This window comes from Plectropomus leopardus, chromosome 18, assembly GCF_026936395.1.
Source record: "Plectropomus leopardus strain MGB_pleo_1.0 chromosome 18, ASM2693639v1, whole genome shotgun sequence".
Classification (NCBI taxonomy): domain Eukaryota; kingdom Metazoa; phylum Chordata; class Actinopteri; order Perciformes; family Serranidae; genus Plectropomus; species Plectropomus leopardus.
This window is the reverse complement of record NC_142193.1, coordinates 8799324-8826267: the sequence shown is the minus strand read 5'-3', so window position 1 is coordinate 8826267 and position 26944 is coordinate 8799324. Positions and strand designations below refer to the sequence as shown.

Below are 26944 nucleotides of genomic sequence, written 5' to 3'. Positions count from 1 at the left end.
CACACTTGCATGTGAACGTGTCAGAGAGCTGCTCATTCTGCGCAGTGCACACTGTAAGAGCTCCCAGTTTTAAATACACTGACCAGGAATGGAACAGGAGAAGTGTTTGCATATTTGGATGACCTACTTTTTGTTTTTGGCTGCTGAGCTCCAGCGAGTAAAGTGGGGGGAAAAAATTGAATATTTTTAATATGTTAAATATTTTAGAGGATTTCTTTTTTCATGAAGCTCTGCAAGAACATGTTAATGTTAAGCTTTAGAATACAACACTTGCAGCCAGTTTATAGTCTATCTTGTGTGGATTAAAGCAATTTTGCAGAAGATAGATCTCACCACAAATATTATTTTTATATTGATATATTGATATTTTTATATTTCTTCTTGGTCTATAATAATTTGTTCCCCCCAAAAATGCAGATTTACATGGGCTTATTACAGATGACAGTTGAAATAGAGGCAGTGATTTGTCAAATTTATAGTCCGAGATCATTTTTTAAGGATTTATTAGGTTGAGGTGATAAAATTTTAGACACCTTGTATCATAATTTTTGTTTCTGAAAATACAGGCCTCTCAAATTACTATTTTCTAGCCCTCTGACAGCACACAAAGTATCAGAGGAGTGTGGACTTGGACAAAGTTGGACAAAGCAAGCATTCTGAGGACCTCACCTCTTTTTTAAAAAAAGTTTTCTCACATTTTAAAGACCAAGCAATGCCTCTATTAACCCAGAAAATAATCGGCCGATTAATCAATAATGGGAGAGTGTGTTAGTTGGGGCCCAGCACTTAAGGACTGTCCAACTCAGGGATATTAAATTCACTTTGCCCGGGGGCCACAGCTGCTAAAAACGAGGACGCCAGGGGCCAGTTTATTCCCTTTAAAAAGGGGCCTCCCATGGACTGCAGCAGGAGATTTTGTGTGATCCTGTTTGAATAGATCTAAAATGATAATAGCTGAAGCATTCATTCTTTTTGCAGCAGAAAGTTAAGTATGTCGTATTTACTGCCATCCCATCCATGACCTTCTATTACCGTACCTTACCTTTCATAGGAAGTATTTAGTCATATTTATGTCGGTATTTTCCCAAAATGGCCGGCGGAGATCGCTGTTTCAATAGATGTCAGCCTAAAATAAAAACAGTAATAGCTAGAGTATCCTTTCTTTTTTTACAATACAAAGCTTAGGCTTCTGTCTTTCATGTAATCATTCTACTACCTTATGTTAGCTTACCGTATGTGCGGTGCAAACTTAGTTTACGTCGGAATTTCCCCGGGAATTTCCGCGGACGGCTGCGGGAGATTGTTACTGGCATAATCATGTATATGTCAATCTAAAAAAAAAAAACAAACAACAAAAAACACATATTTGCTAAAAAGTTAATCATTTTTGTTGTAAAACCCCGATGTTTCCGTCTTCCGTAGATTGTATGCTGTATAGTTTCATCCCCCTGTACCAATGTTGTACGCAAGTAATGACCTCATTACGCTACGGTCGTACAGTACCTGTCCTTAACTCCTCGTGTATCACTCCGCGCACAGCTGTCTTAAATCATTAATTAGGCCTACAATGGGTCGGTAGTTATCTAACCTTACTTTAGATAGTAGTGTAACAGACTGGAGGCCCACTTTGCTTCCTTCTTGGGTTGCCTTATAGCAAGAAAAAAAGTAATGGAGGGAGGACTTTTACTCTTTTCGGGAGGCTCGTGCACGTATGGGAGTTTTTGGATTAGGAGAATAAAAGGACAACATTTGCTGTTGGAGCTGTCACACCGTCTTCTGTCCCGTTTATTGTTTTATTAGTTAACCAGTTAGGCGAACCCAGGACGGCCGGTTACATTGGTGGTGGTGTTTTTCAGAAAACCACTGTGAGTGCTTTTCAGTGTACTTTTGGAGCCCTTAACCGCGCTATTGTTTTTAGCTTAGCTGCCTCAGTGTAGCTAGCTGGCTAAACCCCGCAAGGACCCTTTTAAACGCGGCGCAGGGATGGGGAACAGATGCCCGCCCGGCAGGAGCTCTCCCTTAACTGGCGACGGTAAACCAGAGTTTTCTCAGCTTGGAGAGGCAGCTGGAGGCGGTGGAGACAGCTGTTGAGCCGGTAAGGATGCTTCCTACTTGCCTTGTTAAGTCAAGAAAGACACACAGTGTAGCTACAATAGTCTGCTACAGTTAACAGTCTTATTTCACTGGAAACACAGAGATAATTGTAAAATGATCCCACCTAGCTGCCCTGCATAACATGTAGACCTAACTAACACAAAGTAGCTAGTTCGTTTTATTCTGCTAGTGCGCAGGAAAAAGTTTTGTGTTGCCATTTGTTTTGGCAGAGCCAAAAAAATTATTACACGAACAAACAAATAAAATAAGCGCAATATCACAATGCAGGCTTAATTAGCTTTGATGTCAGGATCCTTGTATTCTGCTTGTTTGCTCAGTCACTCTCACTGGAAACCCTGACCAGAACAGAGTCATTGTTAGTGTTATTAGTAACACCTGTGCTTTTCCTACTGTAAAAAGTCAAAGTGTCTGCTGTGAGAAAGGCCTACTGATAAAGAGTCAGAGGGCTACCCTGCACCTATCTGGCCCATAGGCCGCAAGTTGACTAATAAAATTTTTTATGATCTGTTACTGTTGCTTTGATTGGAGGATCAGATGATTGTACTGTCATCATTTTATAACACTGATATACTAGGTGACAATTATGTGCTGATTTTATTGTTGCAGGAAGCAGTCCAAACTGTATTCTGTTTCATGTTGATCTCAGATGCATGCTCTGAGCTCTGCAGAGATTTCTCTACAAAGAAAAGGTCACTAATAATGTTTGTCCCACTGAGACAAGTTGATAAAGCTTTAAAGGTGTTGACATTGCAGTGTTGTTTAGTCTATGCATGCTGTAACGGTCATGCATTAAACCTGTTGTGGCTAAAGACTGAGGGATTAGACACGCAGGCCCTTGGAGGGATATGAGGGACGGAGCAGCTGTATATAACACTGGTTATAGTGATGATGATAAGAATTATGGCTTGTTTGGATTCCACCGGTGATGTCTCTCTCGCTCCGTTGCTCTCTCTGCGACACGTGAGCAGGAAGATTTATGGATGAACAAGAGAGGAGAAAAGAAAGGATTTGGTAATAGGGTTGGGAGAGGAATCAAAGGGGTACAAAACCGCAGATTAGATTTTATGGCAGTGCTGTAAACTTTCCTGACAATTTGAATGAATTGTTATTATGTGAATAAAGCAGTCTCAACATGAGAAAACAATTGCTAAATGCAACTCTAATTTAGGGATGAGGAATCTGTGGTGTTTGGTAAACAAAGGCGGCTTTAAATACCGTATTAAGCTGTCAACCACTTCGGCTTTCCATTCATTTCCTTTTGTCTTCCAGCTCGCATCAACACAGTCTGCGCTCCAAATAGGCCAAGGCCTCTCTCAAATCACAGAGGAAGCTTTTAGAATAAGGAATACATTCTGGGTGTGTATCCACTGCGAAACACGCCACTCGGCTTTGTTTTGAAAGACTTTGTTAATGATATATCAGTTAACTTTTCACACTCTCTTTGTAGGACCTCATAGTGCAGTTGCTTGACGCTGCATCTGTCTGTAATCCATCACGCTTCGGGTGCATACCTGTGGGAACCCGACGATAGCTTCGGTATGAGGTAATGCTACACTGGACTAGTTTTGAGACGTGCGGTTTGGGGGGTAAGGGGGTGACAGGATGTTGGACTCTGTGTAGCCTGCAGCCAATAGGGTGACAGAAGGTTTAACCTTCCACTGAACAACTGTGACCGATGGGGTTGGTTTCACAAACATATTTTTGTTGGGTTCATCTGTCTCACGAAGCTGTCTAGTTCTTTACTACCTTACATTGGACCAATTTGCCAGAAAGTCTTCAAACTCAAAGACGTGGACAAATAAAGAACCGTGTCACGCTCAATTCACTCAAGAAAAAAATGCTGGTCTTTTGAAAGAAGTCAGTTGCAGAGACGTGTTATTGGGAAAACTGAGCTAAGATTGTAACCATTTAAAAAACCTCCTCTAGCATAAAATCTTAACACAGTGCAATTGTGTAGCAGAGCTGAGATACTGTTGCTTCTTATCCCTTTTTAACCTTTATCGGCATCTGTTTGTCATGTGCTGAGTTCAGACGTCTATCACAAACTATTTAACCCTTTGAAAACTGTTTAAATTGGTGTGATTTCTTGTAAAAAAAAAATAAAAAAAAAACATGAGGGGAAAAGCAAGAGTAGCTCGGCAAGAAATGTACCAAAAAAATCCAAGAAATTAGAAAAAAGTGACAAACACACACAAATTATGTTACAAAAAGAAAAAAGTTTTTTTGAAAACATTTTTCAGCACTTTTTGGGTCATTTTCTTGTTTGTTTTTGTTGTGTGTGTTTTTTGTTGTTTTTTTTCCTCAAAAATGCAAATTTTTGGTTTCAAAGGGTTAAGGTGCAGGATGTAATTCTGGAGAAGGATGTGGTATCTTCGAACCAAACAGTTCTGGGGACTCACTAAGGGGAACTGTCCACTGGGGAGCTTCACTGAGAGCTACTTACCTTCAAGCATGTTTTTTTTTTCTATTTGGTAAAGCAACATCACTTTTTCTTTGACTAGTCGAAATTGCATTATATATTCACCATCACATATGTGTGAGTGATGTGAATAACATTCATTATCTTGTAATATATTGCAATGTTCCGCTGGGAAACTTTTGGTTCTGGCATTCATGTGGATGCCACTTGACACACTCCACACACCCAAACATCGTTGCACAGCAAGCATCCCCCCTCACGGCAACGACACTCCCCGATGGCAGTGTTCCCCCAGCAGGACAATGCAACAGCTCACACCACAGAAACTGTTTAGGAATGGGCTTTGGAATGTGACAAAGAGCTCAAGGTGCTGACATGGCCTTCGAATTCCCCAGATCCCACTTTGATCAAGCATCTGTGGGACATGCTTGTAACCGACCTGGCAACCCCCTGGAATCAAAGGATCCGCTGCTGAAGTCCTGATGCCAGACACCCCAGGACATCCCCCAGAGGCCCCGTATCTATGTCTCAACATGTTAGAGCCGAGCTCGATCCAAGGAGGCCCCACAGTGGTTCAGGGGTTCTTCTGGGGTATTACCATGTCCCACGAATGCTCGATCAAATTGGGATCTGGGGAATTTGGAGGCCATGTTGATGTCTTTAGCTCTTTGTCACGTTCCTCTGGCCATTCCTGAGCAGTTTTTGCGGTGTGACCTGGTGCATGGTCTTGTCAATGCTGTTGATGTCAGGTGGGGATACTTGTTTTGCAGCAGCATTTAGGTGGGTGGAGCGCCTAAAGTGGAAATCACAGGAATGCCGAGGCCAAACGTTTCCCAGCAAAACATTGAACATTGCAACGCATTGAGATGATCAGTGTTACTCACTTCACCTGCCAGTGGTTTTAAAGTTAGGCTGACCAGTGTATATGCTCAAGCCTGGATTGAAAAACACATTTACAATCATTATAAATTATAAATTTAATATTATGTTACGGAAAAGAAAAAAAATCTACACTTATTTGCTCATTTTCTTGTTTGTGTTTGTTTTTTCTTTTCTTTTTTTTGCTAATTTTCTTAATTTCTTTCTTTTTTTCTTACTTTCTTTGTTTTTTTAAAAAACTAATTTGCTATTTTTAGGGCCATGTATTGTTAAGTTTCTCATTGCCTTCTCCCTATATTTTTGAAAGATATCAAACCAATTTGTTCAGGTTTCAAAGGGTTAAGACTTGCCCAACACTGCAACCCAATTTAAAATATCTTTTTTAAACCAGCCCCAGTCTTAATTTTTCCCTTAGTATCCTTAGAATGGTCTGATGCAAATAAGACAAGATAGACTTAAGCCTAAAAAATTAGCCCCCTGTCTCAAACGCTAACTTAAAACCAAGATCCATGATGAGTGAGATCAATGACACCTGTGGCCAGTGTTCCCATGGTAACAATAAGTCACACCTGTTGATCAGTGGGACCAAACGATGTTTTATGGTTTTCTTTTTAGAGAGTGCAGTAACCTGTTGGAAATCTACAGCAGTGAGGAGGGCAGTTGAAAACATCCATCTGAAGTCTGTTTGATCCAAGCCATAGTCAAAGTCTGTTTTTGTAAAACTGGCCCCTGCTTTGCTGTGTCCTGAGAGGGTAGTGAGGGGTGTGTATGTGTGTTTGGGTAGAGATGCCGGCCTCTGGCAGTATTACTGGTAATTAAAAATTGGGTTGTTGTTTCTGCACACGCTCAGCAATGGAGTGGCGCCAGCAAACCGCCACCCTGGCACCCTGCAACTATCAGCATCAACACTGGTGCACAAGGTCTAATTATTGTGTATCTGGCTCGTTCCAAAGAGCCCACTGGTTCATCACACAAAATAAGTCAATAATCCATAGCTGTTGTGAGGAAACAATGACCCTGCTGGGCTGTTTTTTTTTTCCTTCTCATGGGGCAACGAGGGGATAACTAAATGGACACACACCTTAATTTCCCAGAAGCGTCCATAACGCCACAGCTCCTATACTGGAGAACTATTCTTGTGGCTGTTTATTGGGATGCGTGCTTCTTCTTGATCCCCGCTGCTTCTTCAGTCCTTAACCGTGGGGAGTAAGACGCCCACAGGGAGGAGTCACATGAGCTGTGTGACCAGCTGATCGACAGGGGCAGAGGGGGCTTCAGAGTGTGATGAAGTTCAAGAGAGGGGCAACGATTTGGGATGGGTGGAAACAGAGGAACAAGAGGAGCCTGAGAGAAGGTACTAATGTGGTGTAGGGAATATGATACGTGTGATGTCAGGACGCTGGATCGGCGTCACATTGGTAAGATGTAATGAAATGTGGGGATGGAATTACTGCATGATGAAGAATAAAAAGGGAAAGTGCTCTGCGCTCTCTTTCATCACACGTCAACGCTGGCATGTGTTCCCAACATGAACTTTTAGGGAACTGAGAGAGACACGTTTTGTTTTTCGAAAGATTTTATCCGTCGGAGTTTGAAATAGCCCCATAAGCAAAAGGGATCACTGAATTTCTATCAGGCCGTGACGGAGAATGTGACACCTCGACTGAAATCCACAAGAGAGAAAAAAAAGGCATTTTTTTCTGCACAATAACAGCGATATGGTGAACTTCCTTCAGATTGGCAAGGGGAGATGGATGCCAGCAGAGAAGACAGCGTAACAGAATGAGGGAGGCAATCAGGGTCAGATAGATTAGGTGTCTGAGGTGCAGAGATACGACGCAAGGTAGTTACACCTGACTTGGCAGAGGTCCCTCCAACAAATCATCCCGCTCATCTTTCTTGCTTTTATCCGTTACTTCTTCGTCTCCTCCTGCCTTCATTCCCTCCTGTCCTCATGCATGTACTCATTTCTCAGGTTTCAAGCGAGCAGCTGATTTACGGTGCTTTAAGGTCACAGTTGACAAAGGCAACAGAGCATATTTCAGACTGACACAAACATTGCCACACGCACCGCAGCCTGTACAGTTTAATGTCATGTATTACAGTGTTCTATCAAGGGAGCATCGCATGTGTATGGTTACGCCCAGCTGCTAGAATCTCACATATGTAGTTTATGGTGTAATGACAACACTTGTCGGAGATAAAACGAGGCATTCACATTATTCACAAACCCAATTTTGCATTTTATAAAATTTAAAAAGTCCATTGTCATTCATTTGATCTCTTTCATCACTTACGTTAACAAAAATGAAAAACTACATTTAAAATTCAGCAAAATGTCTGTTCAGCACAACAGCAAAGGTTGGGTTCATTGGGTTCGTTTCACAGCATTGGTTTACACACTAAAAAAAGAAAATGACCAATCACCCTAAAATAATTACTTCAATCTATACCACATAAATGAATTAAGTTTTTGCTTGAAATTGAGTTAAAAATGTCATTGATTTGTGTGTTACCACTTGAAGTCATTTTAAAGTTTTCCCTTTTTCTATGTTCATTCTGGTATAACACAAAAAATAACTACATATATACAATTTCCTCAGTTTTAATCTTGACCCTGATGTCAGACATTACTGTAAGCATGCTGACTTTTGCCCTTTCACCGTTCCTGCTTTCCTCAGCTCTTAACCCCTTGTGCCCACAACTGAAATTTCAAAAAATCCTTTCATTGAAGTCCTGTCTGGGCTTGCCAAAGTGCAAATCTGACAAAACTTTCACAATTTGTCAAACCGTCAACAGTATTTTAGGAAACAGTAGTCCGAACCTAAAAGAATGTATAATATAGTATAATAAATAGAATATACAAATATAGTGTGATAAGAACATGGTTTTATCACAGAACCTACAAAGAGCAAAATCTAGTATTTTGTATCTATGAATTCATTACATGTCTAACATCAAAGATATGCACAGATATGTAGAGCAGATAAGATTTCATATTGACGACACTTATTAAATGTTAGTGTTGATCTCATTTTTAAAAAATCCTGACTATTGATAAAAGTGATTTTTCATGTGATCTAAAAATTTAAAAGTTGCACTATTAGATACTTGCCCATACTCTTTCTGCACCAGATTTTAAGACTTTAGACCAATCAGGACAAATGTTGTTGGGTTTGTCCTTATAAACATATTCTTTGGGCACAAATGAACCTTGCAGACCTGAGAGGTTTCCCTCTCAACAAAAACACATTTATCCATATAAGAGCCTCAAAGATCCATTATCGTTACCATAAGTGGCTCCCTCTCCATTGCTTTTTTTCTTTCAATTACTTTTTGATGACCAACAATTAATCTAATAAAAACAAAAAAAATCGTAAGTGGACACTAAAACCAAACTTTATAAATATTTGATATCGAAACATTTCAGTCAGATAAGTCATGCTGGCGGCCCTTTTATCCTTTGTATTTCTGTCATTCGTTAAAAACAACTTGAGACTTTGACTTTGTCCTCCTAAAAGCAGTGCCACTGTAACTAAGGAACAAAATTAGTAACATAAAGACACTGAGGCTGACTTTATGAAGACACAAGCTTGTCACCAACTAATGAAAGCCAAGACTCATGCCACAGATAACAGAGTAACGCTCATGTTTAATAGCTTTGGTTCACATGCCAACATGCATTTCATATTAAGAGATATTATGATTATATTAGAGGTAATAAAAGTTCAAAAGTTTCCCTGTAGCATTTTGATTTTATGTTTGTGCTGCTTCATTACCAGTGGACTATAAACCAAATAGATGCTAATGATCTTTTAAAGACTTGAATTTTTTTTAACAGTTTCAGTCTCATTTGTCCAGAATTCAAGCATTATATTGAGAAAATATGGGTTAAAATGTCTTGCTATTTTTTTATACTCATCTGAACATTTCACAGCATCTTCAGCTTCCACTTTTGATTTCACTCAGTGAGTTTTCCGTAATAATCCTACAGGTTGGACCAGCTTACCTGGCTTCTGAGGCTCAGGCATGTCTCTGTCTGTTTATAGTGATTCCTCTGAAAGCGTCTTTCTCCCTCCTTGTCTGTGGATCTGCCTGCATTTCCTCCCTCATCCCTTTTTATCACCTCAACACCCCCCTCCAACACACACACGCACACAGATCCTCACCACTACTGCTGTGACTTCATCCACCCCCCCCAACAAGTGGAACAAGGAAGGAAGAGAGTGACAGAAAGGCTGTCACTTGAAACCTTGGCAAGAGCCACAGAGCTTTGAGGAGCAGAAGGAAGACACCATGAGGGGTAAAAGCGGTTCGGGGCTATAGAGAAAAGTCCAGCCCTTGAGGAAACCTGCCAGCTGATTAACTCGTTAGGCCCTGGAGCCGGGACATTAACAAACTGACTGATGCTAATCAGCTCTGACTGACAGTGTGATGGAGTGATGCAGTAGCAGCGGGGACTGTTTAGATATGTCTCGTGTTTTACTCAGCCAGAAAAAAAAAAGAAAAAAGACATTTTGATTAGTGGACTGCACAGAAATGATTAGGGGAAAGTGGGGTCAGAGTTAGGTGTTTTTTTCTTTTTGCAGAAAAGTCTGACATTTTTTATCACTGATAGATTTAATAGATATTACAATTGTTCTGCCAAAACTTTTTGTCCACTATGGATCAGATTCAGAGGACAACAGTATAAATGTAGATTTTAATGGGAGGGAGGACCCTCCTATCCCCACCCCAGTGGAAAAAAAACCCCAAAAGGAGCAGGGGACTTTAATTTTGACAAACGTAAAAGCTAAGATCATAGATTGATGCAGAAAATGTGCAAATTGGTACATAAAAATTCCGCAGAATGTACAAAATTGAGTGTGTGATGCTCAAAATTTCTTGCAGGGACCCCCTCATTTTACATGCGCCTCATTTTACGTGCGACCCCCTTTCTTGCTTTTATACTACGACAGTTGCTTGAAGCGTCAAAAAATGCTCAGACCAGTAAGATCTCTACATTTCCCAACCCTAATAACTTTCTTACAGTTCTTGTCTGAAGAAGATGAGCAGGGAAAAAAATGAAATGAAAATGAGAACAAAGCAGCAGCGGCAGCTTTGCGTTCCTATAGGCTCTGACAATCCCATTTGTTCTCCAGTAGCTGTAGCTGTCAACAGGGTGTGTTTTATGGGACCGAAAGCCCTCTGCAGGGATATGAAGAACAAGGTCAAAGAGAGTAGAAGGAGGTCAGTGACCTTATGAATTCCAGGAGAGGTATACATGCCCCAACCTTAGATACATGACTACAGACACACACATGCATGCCTAGAATTTGCGATATACTTCATATGTTGTGGAGAAAATAAGCAGTTTATTTATTATTGTACTCATGTGAGAGACAGAAGCACAACTGTGGCCTCTCTCATACTTCCTTTGACTCCAAATGGCGATGCAGACCAAAACTGAGCATTATAAACACCAGTGTTAAAGTCTGCATTTGAGCAGCTTTTCACCTCTCAGTCATTCACAGCTGTCCCTTTTTTGAATTCTGCGCTGGTTGTCTTACTGCCCAAACTGCCCAGGCTGCCATAACCTTGGCTATAACAACAAACATTCTCTGAGATTCTTTAATTTGGGAGAGAGAAGTCAAAAAGAGAGGGAGAGATTGAAGAACAGCTATTTAGGGCAAGTGCAACTTGAGATTGGGATGTTCAATGACAACAAAATACCCTCACAGAAGATTATGGAGGGCTGTTTGAACAGGACATGAAAGGTCCTTGAATGAGACCTACTGTATATTCTGACTTTACATGACGTTCAAGCTGAGTTATCTTTAATAAGCCTTTCTGATGCATTTACAGCTCATCTGTGGTGATGCACTGACTAAATTCTTTGAATATAGGTTGAAATCATGCATATATGGTGGATTTAAAGTGGACATAGGGGACTAACTATAGGTGTCCTACATGATCCAGTGATCCGCTGTAGAAGTTGACACCAGAGTTATTTAACGCTTGCATTAGTTAAGCCTCACTGAAGTACACGTTAAGCCAATTGAAGCAGGTCCTCTCCACCTTCACAGCAGCTTTTCCCAAGACTGATACACACCAGTGTAGAGAGGAAAGCAGTCAGTAAGCAGAAAGTTGTCAGAACTCAATAATTTAGAATATTATTTTTTTAAACTAAACTAAATACAGTATTCACACAGCTTTTTTAAAATATATATTATTGTTAAAGTCTATTGTGTAGGATTTAGGAGGATATATTGGCTGAGATGATATATAACATTCAGAACTATCTAGGCCCAACTCTTTTTAATCTGTACATGCTTCCCCTTGGGGACGTCATCAGGAGTCACGGCATCAGCTTTCATAGTTATGCTGACGATACTCAACTGTACATCGCTGTGTCTCCTGATGACACAGGGCCTATTGATGCCCTTTTTAACTGCATTTCAGACATAAATTCATGGATGGCAGCAAATTTCCTACAGCTCAACCAGGACAAAACAGAGGTTTTAGTCAGCGGTCCTGAAGGCCAGAAAGAGAGACTTTTACCAAAGTTACAGGCTTTTAGAACATCACAATCTGTAACAAATCTGGGTGTGATTTTTGACTCTGAGCTTACTTTTATCCCACACATCAAAAACACAACAAAAATTGGTTTTTATCATCTAAAGAACATAGCCAGAGTCCGCCCGTTTCTCTCTCAGGCCAGCACGGAGGTACTGATGCATGCTTTTATCTCTTGTCGTCTAGATTATTGTAATGCCCTGCTCTCTGGTCTTCCCAAAAAGAGCATTTCCAATTTACAACTATTGCAGAACTCGGCCGCACGAGTGCTGACGAGGACCAGAGGGCGGGAGCATATTACACCGGTTTTAAAATCGCTTCATTGGCTCCCGGTGCGTTTCAGGATTGATTTTAAGGTTCTTTTACTTGTTTTTAAGTGTCTCAAAGGTCTTGGGCCTTCTTACCTAACTGAGCTGCTTTTACCTTATCAACCTCAAGGACCCTGAGGTCCTCCGGCACTGGCCTTTTAACCATACCACAAGTTAGCTCTAAAAGAAATGGGGAGGCGGCGTTCAGTTACTATGGCCCCCGGCTGTGGAACAGCCTCCCGGAGAACCTCAGGATCACAGACAGTGTTGAGGTTTTTAAAAAGAGGCTCAAGACCCATCTTTTCAATCAGGCTTTTAACTAACTAACTAACTATTTATTTATTTATTCTACTTTTTTTTTTTATTTTTTTATTTTATCTTATCCCACTGTTTTAGTCTCCCATTTATTTATTTATCTAATTATTAGCGGTTATAACCTTTAAACTATTTTACTGTGCACTTGTATTCTTTGTCTTATTTTACTGTTTCAGTCCCTTACGTTCTTAGCTTTTATGTTCTTTACCTTATTTTATTGTGTTAGTTTTAGCTCCAGTGTTTCCTCATCGGGGCCTACCGGACTGGGAGTGGTCTCTGGTCCACCATTGGGGGTGCTGTACCGTGGACTGTTTCGGCCCGGGTGGCTAGAGGGCTCGGCATCTTGGTGCGGGCACTCCTGTCCGCCCGGGTTGGGATGGTCTCTGTGGCGGCGCCCCGGCGGTGCTGGACCGTGACCTCTCTCAGTGAGGTTGGCCCCCAAAGGTAGCTTCTCCCTTGCCTCAGGTCTCAGTGCCTAGCCATGTCTCTTTAGTAGCAATTGGTGTGTGTTGGTGTATGTGTGCGTGTGTGTGGGTGGTAAGGGTGGATGTTCGGGTGCCTTTGCGAATATGTGTGGGAATATCTACATGATTGTGTGTGTGTTGTTGCGTACATTTATGTGGGGGTGGGAGGGTCAGGCTGTCTGTATTTTTCTTGATTTTCATTGATGTTTGTCATTTCTGTTATTGTTTTTAATCTCTGTGAGGCACTTTGTGTTACTCTTTGTATGAAAAGTGCCATACAAATAAAGATTTGATTGATTGATTGATCTTTTCTTTCGTGTATAATGACCTGAAACTATGAATTGTTGTGTTTTTATTACCTTAGAATTAGCCATTGTATGTACATATGGAGCGGATCCTCTTCCACAAAGTTCACCTTTTTGTTCTACAGTAGCCCAGAACAGACAAACCAAACAACGGCTCAAGATAGCGCCATTCACCACCATAGTTCTCCTATATGCTTGGCACATGGGTCAAGTTTCAGTTGGTTTTAATGTGCAACCTCACTGCTAGATGCCACTTAATCCTACAAAGTTTACCTTTAAAAGAAAAAAAAATTAAATGGTGAATCAATTTTGCACAAAAACTAAGGCATGATTTCTCAATATTTTAGTTAACAAAAGGCCTTATTTGGGCTAGCCCCAGCTGCAAAAATAAAGCAATATTCCTCAGATGGAGAAAACAGGAGGAAATAAAATTGATTTAACAGATGGTACTAAGGAACAATAACTTTTTTGCACCTAAAAGACCTCTGTTTCATCAACATTAAGCTGTAACAAACGATAAACTAAGATTTATTAGGCAGTTAATGTAAAATGGACAATTTTGTCATATTTTGAGTGTTGAAAGAGTTGTATAATTTTAAATCATTTGCACAGAATTGATTGGATATATCGTTAAACACTGTTATGTGTTAGCAAATGTATTTTGCTGTGCCTTTATTTCATGAAATTATGTTTAATACATAAGGTTATCATAATGACGTAGTTTAGCCTATATTGACCCATAGACCACAACCTGATAACTGAAGGTGCTTGATAATGTTTATGTAAAAAGTTTTATTCCATCATTCAGATGGGTGACAGCCTGTGTTGTGTGCCACATGCTTTTGTATGTTTAGTTTGTCTCTTTTACTGTAGTTGGGTTCTTTAGGTAAAAAAAAACAAAAAAAAAAAACGTTTTAAATCCATTTCTTATCAATTCCTGTAATTAGTTGATTCCTCTGATCGGTTATCAACATTACAGCATCAAAAATTAATTAAGAAAAACCTCTGTCTATACAGACTGAGGGGAAAATTAGTTACCCAGTGATTAACCCCAAACTGTGGCAGCATCATGTGCCATCTTCTTCAAACTTTGGGACATGTTTCAAAACATTTTGTTGACTTTCTTTCTCATTTTTCATGATGCTCCATTTTTTAACAGCACACTGGCAGACGGGACAAGACAGTGTCTTCCTTCAAAGTGAAAGTTGCCGCTTCATAAAAATATACATGCTTTCATATTTGACTAAGAATAGTAAGGTGACACCGTTGTTTAGGGCGGCGACAGAGAGTAATGGGCTGTCCCAGTAAGGGGGGGATAGATACTGTATAGGCCTGCATAGTTTCAAAGGCAGCGCCCGGGGGAATCACATGCCTCAGTCACCATATGCTCCATGCAGAGCGCCCCCACCTTCAAACTGAACAGGAGCCCAGAGAGAGACGGACTGTTTCCAGAGACGGACAGTAATGAGAACAATGGTGCACATCAAAAATTATCAGAATTATAAAAGATGTCCATCCAACTGTAATTTAATGTGTGCAATCAGAGAAACCCTGCTGCTTTGGGTTGAAATTATCAGCTGTTGTCTGCTCATAGGTTGTAACAGTGTTTATTGTTGTTGACATAGTCTCAAGAGGAGATGGGATTGAATTTATGTAATGGAGGACATTGTTATTTTTAGAATGTTTTGCGTATAGTGTAAGGTGTATCTAGTCTTAGCGGTGCCAAGACTTTCAGAACGTGGACATTTTTGCGGCAATGTTTCTGTCCTCATCGAGGACATTCCCATCGTTGTCAAATATGTGTGATATTTTTATGTCTAAGTTGTCATTTAATGTTGGGACAGAAGTAAGAGAGCTAAGGTGCAGTGCCCTCCAACAGAGTAATTTTGCACATTTAGTTTTGACTTCTTGATACTCTAAACTTTAAAAGGATTAAAACTGGATTCAAAACTTCTTTTCAGCACTTTGATGCATAAATGTTGAAGTTTAAAATGATGGATGCCTTTCACTTGTATCCACAGAGGTTTTCTTGCATGTCAGCAGAACTCCTCAGCCAGGAATAAGCATTGAGAAATAAATCACATCAATCACATTTGGCAGAAACCTGCAGCTGCTTCTCTTTTCTCTCTGGTTTGATTCTTTTCAAGTTTTGGGGCTCTTCTGGCCACAACCCCAGATAAGTGGAGTCACAGACATTCTGCCCCTTAGCTGACTCTTGGACTGTTAAACAGGGTTTTGGCAACGGCAAACTTTGTTAAATTAGTATCTGGAGCCAGGATCCATTGCAGACGAGCCCAGAGAAGTAGAACAACGATCCGTACATTCAGGTCTGGAGGTGCCACATATTGTAACCCATGTTAACTGAACCTGCAGAGCCCAGGGAACGGTGCAAACAACGCAAGCCCTGAGTCACTGACATGTACGCCCTAACAAGGAGTAAACTTATCTGTGCAGCCCAGAGTTGTGCATGCTATGTAGCTATTCTAGCATGGGCGGATTATGAGACAATGGACCCTTTGGGCAAATACATTTAAGAGGCCCCACCACCTCTCCTACATAGAACTGGAAACACACACATAGACTTTGTGGTGATTTTCTTTTCGTCATTTTGTGTCTTTTTGATCATTTGTGTCTTCTTGTAGTCATTTTAAACCTTGTTTTTTTTGTTCCTTTTTGGTTATTTTGTGTTTCTTTGTTGTCATTTTATCATTTCAAGGTAATTATGTGTCTAATGTGGCCATTTTGTGTCTTTGTGGTCTTTTAATGTCTCCACCTGGTTGTTTTGCCCTTATTTTGTGTCTTTAGGTATAGGTAAAAAGGTATTTTTTTGGGCATCATTTTGTCATTTTGTCTCTCTGTATGTTGGATTGCATTGTTGCGTCTCTTTTTGGGTTGTTTTTGTGTGATTTTGTCTTTTTATGTGTGTCTTTTTCAGTCATTTTGTGTCCCCCTTTCTTTTTGTTTGGCCCTTTTTCAGAGTTTTTTTTTTGTCTTGCAGTTGTTTTCCATCCCTTTCCTTCCCTTATCTGAGTTATTTTCTGACTGTTGTTTTTACCCCTTTATAGTTATATTGTTTCCCTTTGCAGTTCCTTTGCATCTCTTTGATGTCTTTTTGTAAATCTTCCTGGTCAGTAAGTTTGAGAGATATTTTGCAGGTAAAGGCCAGGGGGGCTTGTGCCCAGTAGGTCCATTAAGTAATCCATTTTTGTATTCTAGCAGTATTTGGTACATTTACACTGTCAAAGTGGATCAAATAGTTCTAAAATGCATTCTGAGCTCATCAGATGCAACTTTAAATACAGGTGTGATTGAACCAAAAAACCACTGCGAACAGAGTGGGTTCCAATTCTTAATGCTGCATTCTGAGATGCCAGAGATGCCACAAAGTTAGTGTGCTTTCAAATGCAGTCCGCCATTGACGAACGGCAAACCAATAAGTTAATGAGTATAATTTTAAATATTTCTTTCTCTTTCTAAAATTTTGGCCTTTTTTTAGCTGGGACTGCAGAGAAATGACAAGAAATGAGGGGAGAGGCCCTGGCTGGATCCAAAGCGGGGACATTGCAATTACACGGTCAGCATCTTAAACCCTTAGGCCTCCAGGAGTTCCCTGCTTACATTACAAGCTTCCCAGACATACTTGGGTACAGGAGATGTGCCTGTGTCAAACAACTCAAGACAAGTTTTTAGAGTGAGAGGCAAGAGATCAAACAGCCACCGCAATCCTCATCTCCAGTTTTATAACCACTACTGATCAGATATTTTCTTTCCATATTTGTGGTCACAGTTGCTCACAGATAATATTTGAGCAGGAAAGCCAAATCTGTGGTTTCATAAGAGGTCATTGTTGTAGCAGCAGTCCATCCCAGTTGGATGAAGATACAGTAAGATGCTTATCTTGGTGCTGAGAAAAGTGCAACCACAGTTTTCTACTCGCTGTGGCTTAGTACAGATTTACTCCTTAAAAGGAAATTTAGGTAAATAAAACTCAGGCTGAGGCAGAATATAGAATGCTGACTAAAGAATTTAAAAACACGAACAACCCTCTTCATCACAGGACATAAATATTTATTATTCAGCTGATAAAATGGCACTTTTAGAGGCCTTTGGAGAGGGGTGGGGGTGGGAGGGAAGTTGAAGGTCTTTTCTGGTGTCTTAGCAGCCTCTGCTGGCCTTGTATGCGCTAGTGCATCCATAATCAAAGTGATGGATATTCACAACAGGTCGACATTATATTCAGTTCAGATTTTTTTGCAATGGCAAGAAGAGCTAGATAGTTTGTTTGACATATGGTATTTTGGCCGACAGATATTAAACCACCAATATTAACCCTTTAAAACCTGATCAAATCGGCTTGATTTCCTTCAAAAAACATTAAGGCAGGGAGGCAATGAGCAGCTTAACAAGAAATGACCTGAAATTTAGCAACAAAAAAAGGAATCTCTCTCTCTCTCTCTCGCTCTCTCTCCCCCTTTCTCTCCTTCTTTTAAGCATCAATTTTCATGTGGGGAGGATTTGATTTGGCTTATTAATTACTGAATTTGTTGGTATTTCCCATTTTTCATATTTTTCATATTATTTTTCCTATTTTTTCTATATACTTTTGGAGATTGTTAGTTTTTACGATTAGTGTTTTTTGATGATTTGTGAGATGTGTATATATATATATATATATATATATATATATATATATATATATATATATATATATAAAACTTTTGATGTGTTGTACTCAGTTTATTGAACTATTGAACTTTTGCTGTTTTGTATTAAGTATATTCTTGTATAATATTTTCTTTTCATGGAAACATTGTTTTGCTCCCCATGTGGGAGTGTCAGAGAGTGCCTGTCAGCTCTGCTCTAATTGGCCTAATCCGACTGTCTCAGCCTGAGTGTGGATTTTCTCTCAATCAAGGAGATCACAATCACGTGAGATGAATATGCTTGTCTTTATATTGCCTGTTTTGCTTTGTGATGATGATTTGAAAATACCTGACCGAGATCTCTGTTAGATCAAAAGGTGTATAAATGAAGCATAAGAAAAACTGATGTCCATCCAGGTTTCAAAGGGTTAAACTATTAATCCAATACATATAAATTACTCTTAATGTAAATGGATAGTTAGCTGTCCAAAATTAAATTGATTATATTAGGCCAAATAGATTAGAACACATTAGTTGTTTAACTCAACCTGTGTTTTAGGTAGATTATCCATCCTTATACAACATCCTCTGCTGCAGCCAAAATACAGAGCAAAACTAAGTTGATATTTATACCACTTAAAATAGAACTCAGAACATCTTTATTTCAACAAGAAGAAGAAATTGCTGCTGACATGATACAAGACAGCAGTGCACACACAGAGACCTGTCATTAGTTGCATTCTGTCAACTGACAAGGAAAGTACTGTAAATACCAAAATGCTAAAAATAATAATTCAAAGACTGAACACTGTTGCTGTGCAGCAGCACTGACAATGACAATAGTAGATGACAACATTGAAATGTTCAGTTCAGAAACAGACAGAAGTGAAAAGTAAAGAAAGTTTGTATGTTTTGAGAGGTAGGCACAAACAACATGCATGCAAGTAGGTCATTGCATACCTTGAATAGCTCAGGATGCACAAATTATCTGTGTGTATGTGAGGGCTGGGTTGGATTGGTGAAGCCAACTTGGGTCTTAAAAGAAACAGGTTTTTTGAGACACAAAAGATGAAGATGTATAATTGCACAGCTTAAAATGTCAGGAAAAGTAAAAGCAATGAATTTAAGAAACTGTATGTTTAGCTGGATTGGGTTTACAGATTAGTTTTCTAAAATTGTACTAAAAGGAAAAGAAAAGAAAAGAAAAGAAGAAAAAGATCAGCATGCCAAGTATTTTAGAGACTTTTATTATGAAAGAAATACACCGGAAGTCCCAAAGTTGTTACGGTACACTTGGCACCGTCTTCCGGTCCATACCTCTGTCAAAATGGCTCGTCCCCTACCATTTAAAGTTGTAGTCGTCTCTTCTGTTTTATTTGTCGTATGCACAAATTTTGTATGTTGTAACAATGGCAGAAGGGTAAGTTTGATACCGTATTAATTTAGCCCTGGCATTTGACCACGGCTAAGCGGAAGCTGCATCTGTTAGCTATGCAATTAGCATTAGCTTTGACCCGGTGAATGCTAACGTAAGTCATATTTTCTATGTTTCTATCAGGTTGGAGATGTTATGGATACTGATTTCAGCGGTTTCTCGGTACCGCTTGAACACTCATTTGAAGTTGGTGAGAAAATGTTATTATTATTATTATTATTATATAGTGCAGTATTACTAATACTGTTAAGCTAACTAGGTAGCCTTGTGCTATCAGCTAAAATGCCAGGTCCGAGTAGAGAAACGCACACATCAAACCTAATTCAGAAATCTGTCAGTTAAATATGTTTATGTATCGATGGCTTAATTTACCTGGATAAGCATCTGTGGAGCTCTCTACAAAACCGCCAACTTGTTTTTCAAAACTTGGCATGTAAACTACAATGTTAAATATAGTTAATACTCAGTATTTCATTCATTGTCTCTGCTTTATTCTTACTGTGTTGTCCGTCGTGTTTCAGATGATGTAGCAAAGTTTCGCGTGCGAGGAGCATTGGGGTTGAAAGGTGGACGGGAGCCCTCTGTGTCACTAAGTCAGAACCAGCTATCAGAGGAAGACAGAACCAAACTGAAGGTGAGACATTATATGTTAAAAGGATGTGGTCTGACCTGTACTGCAGTTATGTCCAAAATAGAGATTACCAAAAAGACACGGCGATTGTGTGCTTCCTTCTTTTTGAACAACAAATGTAAGTTGAGTTTTTTTCAGTTCTGTTCATGGACAACCACAGAAGAAAAGGCTGTGGCCCAAAGTATTGCCAATATGTAATGAGCACTGATAAGCAGATTTGAGTAACAGATGTAAAACCCTCAGCCAGAGAGTCAGAAATCTTACAAAAGGGTTTCAGTGATCAGTGATCAGCATGGTATGGTGTGAACCTGCATCTCTAATGTCTGTGTTTGTTTTGATCCTCAGGAAGTTGCTGCAGTGGACGGTCTATACAGAATCAGAGTGCCTCGTGTTTTCCTGCAGGCAGACAGACAGACAGAGCGGCAGATGGAAGGTTACCTCACAGCATTTGTCAGAGCTGTATGTATTTCACTTAACCTTCACCCTGAAACCATCTTCACAACAATACCTACTTAAAAGTGGTCAACAGGGGAACTGAGGAAGAAAAAGTTAACAAAGAGTGTAATTTGTGTTTGAGTTGTCTAGATTATGTGTCTAACATTCATCCCATTAATGGGAGTGATTCATCAGTTTAATTCAAAGTGACAGTGAAGGTCCCCAGGCCTTGGCCTGTTAAGTCAAGAAAGAAAAAGTTTGGTGAGTGCTTTTGTAATAAGAAGGGGGTGCTTGGTCTGTAACGGTGTTTGGGTGGGTGAAGTCAAGTGGCAGCCACATGAATGCCAGGACCAAAGTTTTGCCAGCAGAAGATAATTGCATTTTAACGACATGATCAGTTTTATTCACCTCACCTGTCAGCAGCTTTAATGTTGTGGTTGATCAGTGTAAACTGTTCATAGCGAGGACATGGTATTGCTGGTGTGATGGCCTTTGATTAATTTTTTTTTTATTGAACCAGTGGCTTTTATGTTATGCTGAGATAATGCTCCTCTGTATTCTACAGCCGGACAATATTTTGTTGTTTGTATGTTTATTTTTGTTGCATTTTTTTCCCCCACTGTCTTAACATTTTATTGCAAAAAAATCTAATTAATATGGAAATATTCAATATTTCCCTTAGAATTCTATTTCAGGCACTGTGTTGCTAGATAACTGAAATGTCTCCACTTAAATTAAAGATATTTAAGAATAAAAATTAATTCAGACAGAAATCTGAAATATCTAAATAGTTAGTTCAGATTCATGGCTTTCTCAAATAAGAGTAAGATCTAATAGATTAAACAGAGTCAGATACATAATGTGATGAATATGGGTGATACTAACTTGTTATAGTGGTGTAACTCTAACGTGAACAAGCAAGGGAGGGGGCACGTACATCCAAAGGGCTTTTACAGGTGCTGGATCAAAAAATTAAACCAAGGCAAGAGTCAAGCAAGTGATTCGCAAACTGCATTCAAAGCTCCCAGTATATTTTAGCTGTGCAACATTTCAATCTGACAGAGATCTTTGTCAGGCATTTTTAAAATCATCACAGAGCAGAGCAAGCAATATAAAGACACAAGCACATTCATCTCTCAGGTGACTGTGATCTGCTTGACTGAGAGACAATTCACTCTCAGGTTGAGACAATTGGATTGGACCAATCAGAGCAAAGCTGACAGGCACTCAGTGACACACCCACATGGGGGACAGAACATGTCTCCATTAAAAGAAACCAATATTATACAAGAATATACTGAATGCAACACATCAAAAGTTACAAATATGTATCACAAATCATCAGAAAAAAAGGAGGACAACACAAACAAATAAATAAATAAAAAAAACAGTGAAAAGGAGGTTTGCATCAACAAAAACAAACCTTTAACCTTTTACAGATTTTGGTTTGATCTGATGATTTGAAAATGCCTGACGAAGATCTCCATTGGATCGAAACATTGCACAATTACTATTTCCTGGGAGCTTTCAGTACAGTGTGCGGGTCTTTTGCTTGACTGTAACTCTAAGAGGAACCTTTGTTCTTGTCTGATCCTCAGTGTGCCATGGTCGAGTCCCACCTGAGCGACGTCATCTCCCTCCACACTGACGTCTCTGGGTACCTCATCGGTGTCTCCATAGTGACGTTACCTGGAGCCTGCAGGGGCACTGAGGTTGAGGATGAAGTTGATCTTGAAGTTTTCAACACCACACTCAGCATCATGGCTCCTGTCAATGCCCCAGGGTCAGTCCTTAGCCATGTATTTGTTTGAAAAAAAAAATATCTCTCTCTGCAGTCTTTTTTTGTTTATTTTCATCTTTCCAATCTCAGTGGCTGATAAAGCTTGACTGCTTATGGTAGCACATTCACATATTCATATCTGTAGCTGTCTGTGCATTATTGAAATCCTCTTGGGTAGCTTTCTCAGATGTCTTTGATTCAGTTCTATTTGCCTTAGCGTAGCAGCTTTACAACATTTCCCCATAGGTAGAACAAGTCTCTCTGCACAGTTCTGCCTTTCAGATACACTTTTTGTTTTGGGGTTTGTTTGAATACTAATTGCCAACTTTTTTTTTCCAGCCCTGAGACGGCTCTGTTCCTCGAACGAATGGAACAGGAATCTGAGAAGAAAGGGAAGAATCCACAAGAGCAGAAATCTTTCTTTGCTAAATATGTAAGTAGTCAAACTGAAAACTGTTGATAAGGCCGGCAGGCTGTGCCTAAAGATATATTCTCTGCCTTCAGTAATTAGGCTCTGATGATTGTTACGGCCCATATAGTTAATGGACACATGAAAATGCTGATTAAGCTCATCATTTATTTTGCTTCATCAGAACCACCTCAAATATTTCTATGCATGCAACATGTGCTAAAATCATTGACTGTATAAAAAGATGGACGATGCTCCTCCACTTCCTCCCACTGTACAAGAATGAAGCCAAAATGTCCTGGATACGACCACTGCCATTTTGGAGCCACAGTGCGCGCAGTAACGATCTCCGCGGTATCGAGTTCCTGCCGTCTGATCACTCATGAGCAGCGCCATTGATCATGAGCACACTAATTGGCAGGCGTAGCTCTCAATCATGACATCACAACCCGGTTTTATAGCCGCAAATAAGTAATTAAAGCCAAACTAATTAAGAAAAGCAAGCACTTGAACATACATCAGCATGATAAGAACAACCTAAAATGACAGAAACTATCTTTTGGAAAAATGTATTTTACGTGTAATTGATTTTTCAGCTTGGCACATCTGCTGACATGGAAGGGGCGGGGTTTATGACATATGCCACCAGATTGAGATGTTTTAACTTCATTTTTGGGTAGCTGTCATCTTCATTATACAGTCTGTGTTTAAAAAATAGTTTACTAGGCACATCAGTTCTGTTGTGCAAGATATTTTTCTTCTTTTTCATTTGTTTCAGTAAAGTGAAAATATCTCTTAAAGAGTTAAAATAGCTTCAAGTTTTTTGTTTGTTCTTCCCCTTTTCACTTTCTGCTTTATCAAATCCCTGCACTGGTGTATATGCCTTACCATAGTAATCAAATGATTTTGAAGAAATACAGGCCATGCGTTGCTCATTCAGATGGGGAAATCATTTTCAATGTATGTCAAAATCATACATCTGTTCTCACACAGTCCTGTGATTGGTCTGCTTTGCTTTCACGCACCAATGTATTTCCCCAAAGTCCTTGTGGAACCGGCCCCCCATTTTAGGTGGTCTTGATCCTAAAAAAGGGGGGTTTACTCTGCACTTGAGTTTGCTTGACAGTTTTCACAGCAGCCCGAGCCCAGAGTTTGTTTTAACTGAACCAGACAGATTATGTGAAAGCACCAAAAGTCTCAGCTCTGGGCTGCCATGCTGCCATAGTCATCCAACATGAATCTGCACACAGATTTCAACTTTAAATGTCAGTTACATGAAAATCAGTAGTGAGACTTTGTTTGTTTTCTGACATTTTGATCTGTCAGTCGGAGTAAGCTCCGTGTTTTGAACATCCCCACAGACAGCCTGGGCTTGTTGTGCTATCGCTTGGCTCTTTTTATGATCTCTGCGCTGTGTGTTTCTTGCTGTGTTCAGTGACCTGTGTTGACTCTGTGCTGCATCCAGTGACAGTAGTGTGTTGACTTGGTGCTGTGCTGTGTTGCAGTGGTATTTGATTCTGGGAGGTGCAATCTTCCTCATGGTCACCAATTCAGCACAGCCCCCAGCAGGGGGAGGCAGAGAGCAGAGCTGACTCCCACAGAAGTACTGTTTTCTTACTTGTGGCTCGTTCTGTCCTCCTTCCTCCTCTGACAACTTGTCCATTTAACTTCTAAGCAACATGAATACCTGAAACCCACCTCTTTGTTTCCTACTTATTCCCCCTTTGCCACTCTTTGATGTTATTTCCAGGTTTAATGCCAAATACATTTTAAACTAATAAATGCAAAGCTCAGATTTTTTTTATTTAAAGTACTTAGTAAGAGGATGCCTCCATGCTAAATCATCAGCAAATCCTAAATTTTAATTGACGGTTTAAGTATGTTGAGGATGTGTTTGGCGTTGAACCTGAGATTTCTTCTTTATCCTTCACTTTGATACCCACCTTTTTAACTTTTCTTCTCTTCTGTTCAGACATTAAATAGAAGCTAATCTGGGATGACCAATCTGGGACTGTTGAAAACATCTGTGATCAGTTTAAATTTGCTGTCTTTAAAACAAATATTGTCTTATTCACTTTTTTCCTGTTTTGCTCCAGTGGATGTACATTGTGCCGCTCGTTCTCTTCCTGATGATGTCTGGTGCTCAGGACCAATCAGGTGGAGGAGCCGGGGGTGGAGCAGCCAATGGAGGTGGCCGATGATCAACACATTACAGCCTCTTCTTTTTTTTCTTTTTTTGGTGAACATTTCCTGAACAACAATTCTCTTGAACAGTTTTTAATTGCTGTACATAATGCTATTTAAGTAGGATGAATGTTCGTCTCTCTCACACACACTCACGCACACAACTTTAACTTGTACAGCATAAAGGAGATATTGTGCCCTGCAGATGACTGCATTTTTATTACTAATGTGAAAATAAAGTATTTATTACTTGACCTGCCCTTTGTCACTCAGACTAAAGAGTTCAGACTCTTAGTTCTTAGACACAGGCCTTGTTTTACTGAAGTGCAGATTTAATTGTAACACCAGTACAGTAATATATAAATTTTAATAAAATTTACATACAGTAGGCAATAAATTTGTCTGTGGTATAACATGTCAAAAAGCAATAATTGTGAGATACCTTCATAATGTAAAATAGTGATTTATCATGGTTTCAGATGAAAATACTCTCAAGAACAAAATAAAATACAGTTATGTGAAATCATAGTCAGTTTTGTGAAGTTTTCTATGTTTAGGAATTTATGTTATGTTCAAAACATATTTTCCTGGAAAAAAATAAACTAATAAATTATATAAAAAATATAATAATAATAAAATTTAAAATTTTAAAAATAAATAAAAATAATTAAAAAAAATATATATATATATATATATATATATATATATTGCAAAATTTTGAATATGAACACAAAATTTAAAAACTCAGCAATCACTTATAAAATCTATTGCTGATAACAGGTGAATAATTAAGAAAACAAACAAGATAAAAGCTTATTTTTAAGATGGTATAGACTAATTCCATTTAAAAATTGGCTTCCTGACTGGCTTCCCTCAGTGATGGGGAGAAACTAGAACCACTTCTTTGTCAGTTCACTACATTTGACCTGGAAAGCCTCCACTCGGCTGTTTAATCCTTTTTAATACAGGCGGGGATTTACCCCGTTGGGATAAGAGCAGCTGCTGCTGTCCCCCAACAAGTGTCAACTGTTGTGTCGGTTGGTATTCAGTAAATACTGTTTGTATAAACAGAAAATAAGGTACAGAAACATTTTCCTAATACTCCTCCAAATGCGTATCCAAATCGTATCATCATTTATATAGACTGTTTGCAGTTTCCTGTCCTAAAGTGTTGCTGTCATTCCAATCCTTCCTTTACTCTGTATCCTCTGAGGGTTTTGGAATTCCTTGAATGCAATAACGAGAGACAGGGTTGTATTTCAGACCTTGAAAGGAGTTTAACAAATCTCTCAGCGAGTCAAGGAATTTTTCAAACAGGTTCGCTCACAGAATCAGACCAGAATATTTACTTGCTTTGTACATCAGTTATTGAAATATGTGAATTTGATTTTGTATTCTAAAATGACTAATCTAAACTAAGAAAATTAAAAAACTTAACTAGATCTCAGTGGAAAATCTGTATTAGTGTTACTTTGTTGTTGCATGTTATTTTGTTTCTTTTTCAAGTCATAAGCCAGTCAGGACGACAGCAGCACACATTTCCTCTCTTTTAGTTTTCTGCACAGAGAAAAAGTACTATTTTTAACACATGAATATAGGCTACACAACTGTTCGCATGTTTGGAATCGCCTGTATTGATGTTTGTCTTCTTTCCTCAAATAATCTATGTTATAACAGATAAAAAATGTCATTCAGACAATATTCAGACATCATATTTATAACATTACATTACATTTGTAATAGTTTTGGCTTCAAAAGTCAAAAGTCCAGAAAACGATCAATATTGCCCCAAAACGGTTAAGGCTCTAAATATTTAGGAAGCTATATTTCTTGCCCCCCTTTTCAGTCAACTCAGGGTTTAGATCAGGGATTGACAACCTTTATGGGTAAAAGGGCCATTTTTTTATTAGAAATAGGAGAAAAAAAATCTGTCATACATACAACATATTTCAGCCTTATACAGTAATGGAGGTAACACAGGCTATTTAGTCTATATTAACTGAATATTCCTAGTAGGTCTTTTACCAAAAAGGGGCTATTTATGATTATTTGGTACTTTACCTTTGC

The 26944-nt window shown here is 39.2% G+C and overlaps 1 protein-coding gene across 3 annotated transcripts; it reads left to right on the top strand.

Moving 5' to 3' along the window:
- Nucleotides 1–1688: 1688 nt before the first annotated feature.
- Nucleotides 1689–25405, top strand: emc10 (ER membrane protein complex subunit 10). 3 transcript variants are annotated; one of them, XM_042505036.2, is made up of 8 exons: nt 19269–19423; nt 19562–19628; nt 19960–20072; nt 20415–20528; nt 22103–22287; nt 22624–22717; nt 24199–24296; nt 24790–25405. In XM_042505036.2, the coding sequence occupies exons 1-7, from the start codon at nt 19331–19333 to the stop codon at nt 24283–24285; spliced, it is 753 nt and encodes a 250-aa protein (XP_042360970.1). In that variant the 5' UTR covers nt 19269–19330; the 3' UTR covers nt 24286–24296; nt 24790–25405. The 3 variants fall into 3 exon arrangements, with proteins under 3 accessions (XP_087947138.1, XP_042360970.1, XP_042360969.1); XM_088091012.1 differs by lacking the exons at nt 19269–19423; nt 24199–24296 and adding an exon at nt 1689–2095; XM_042505035.2 differs by lacking the exon at nt 24199–24296.
- Nucleotides 25406–26944: the final 1539 nt, after the last annotated feature.

What these genes read in the sequence shown, in the direction of transcription:
- emc10 (XM_042505035.2), top strand. Translation starts at nt 19,331, where the DNA reads ATGGCTCGTCCCCTACCATTTAAAGTTGTAGTCGTCTCTTCTGTTTTA. An exon ending in GTTGTAACAATGGCAGAAGG is followed by an intron (nt 19,424 to 19,561) that starts GTAAGTTTGATA and finishes TGTTTCTATCAG; the next exon opens with GTTGGAGATGTTATGGATAC. An exon ending in TGAACACTCATTTGAAGTTG is followed by an intron (nt 19,629 to 19,959) that starts GTGAGAAAATGT and finishes GTCGTGTTTCAG; the next exon opens with ATGATGTAGCAAAGTTTCGC.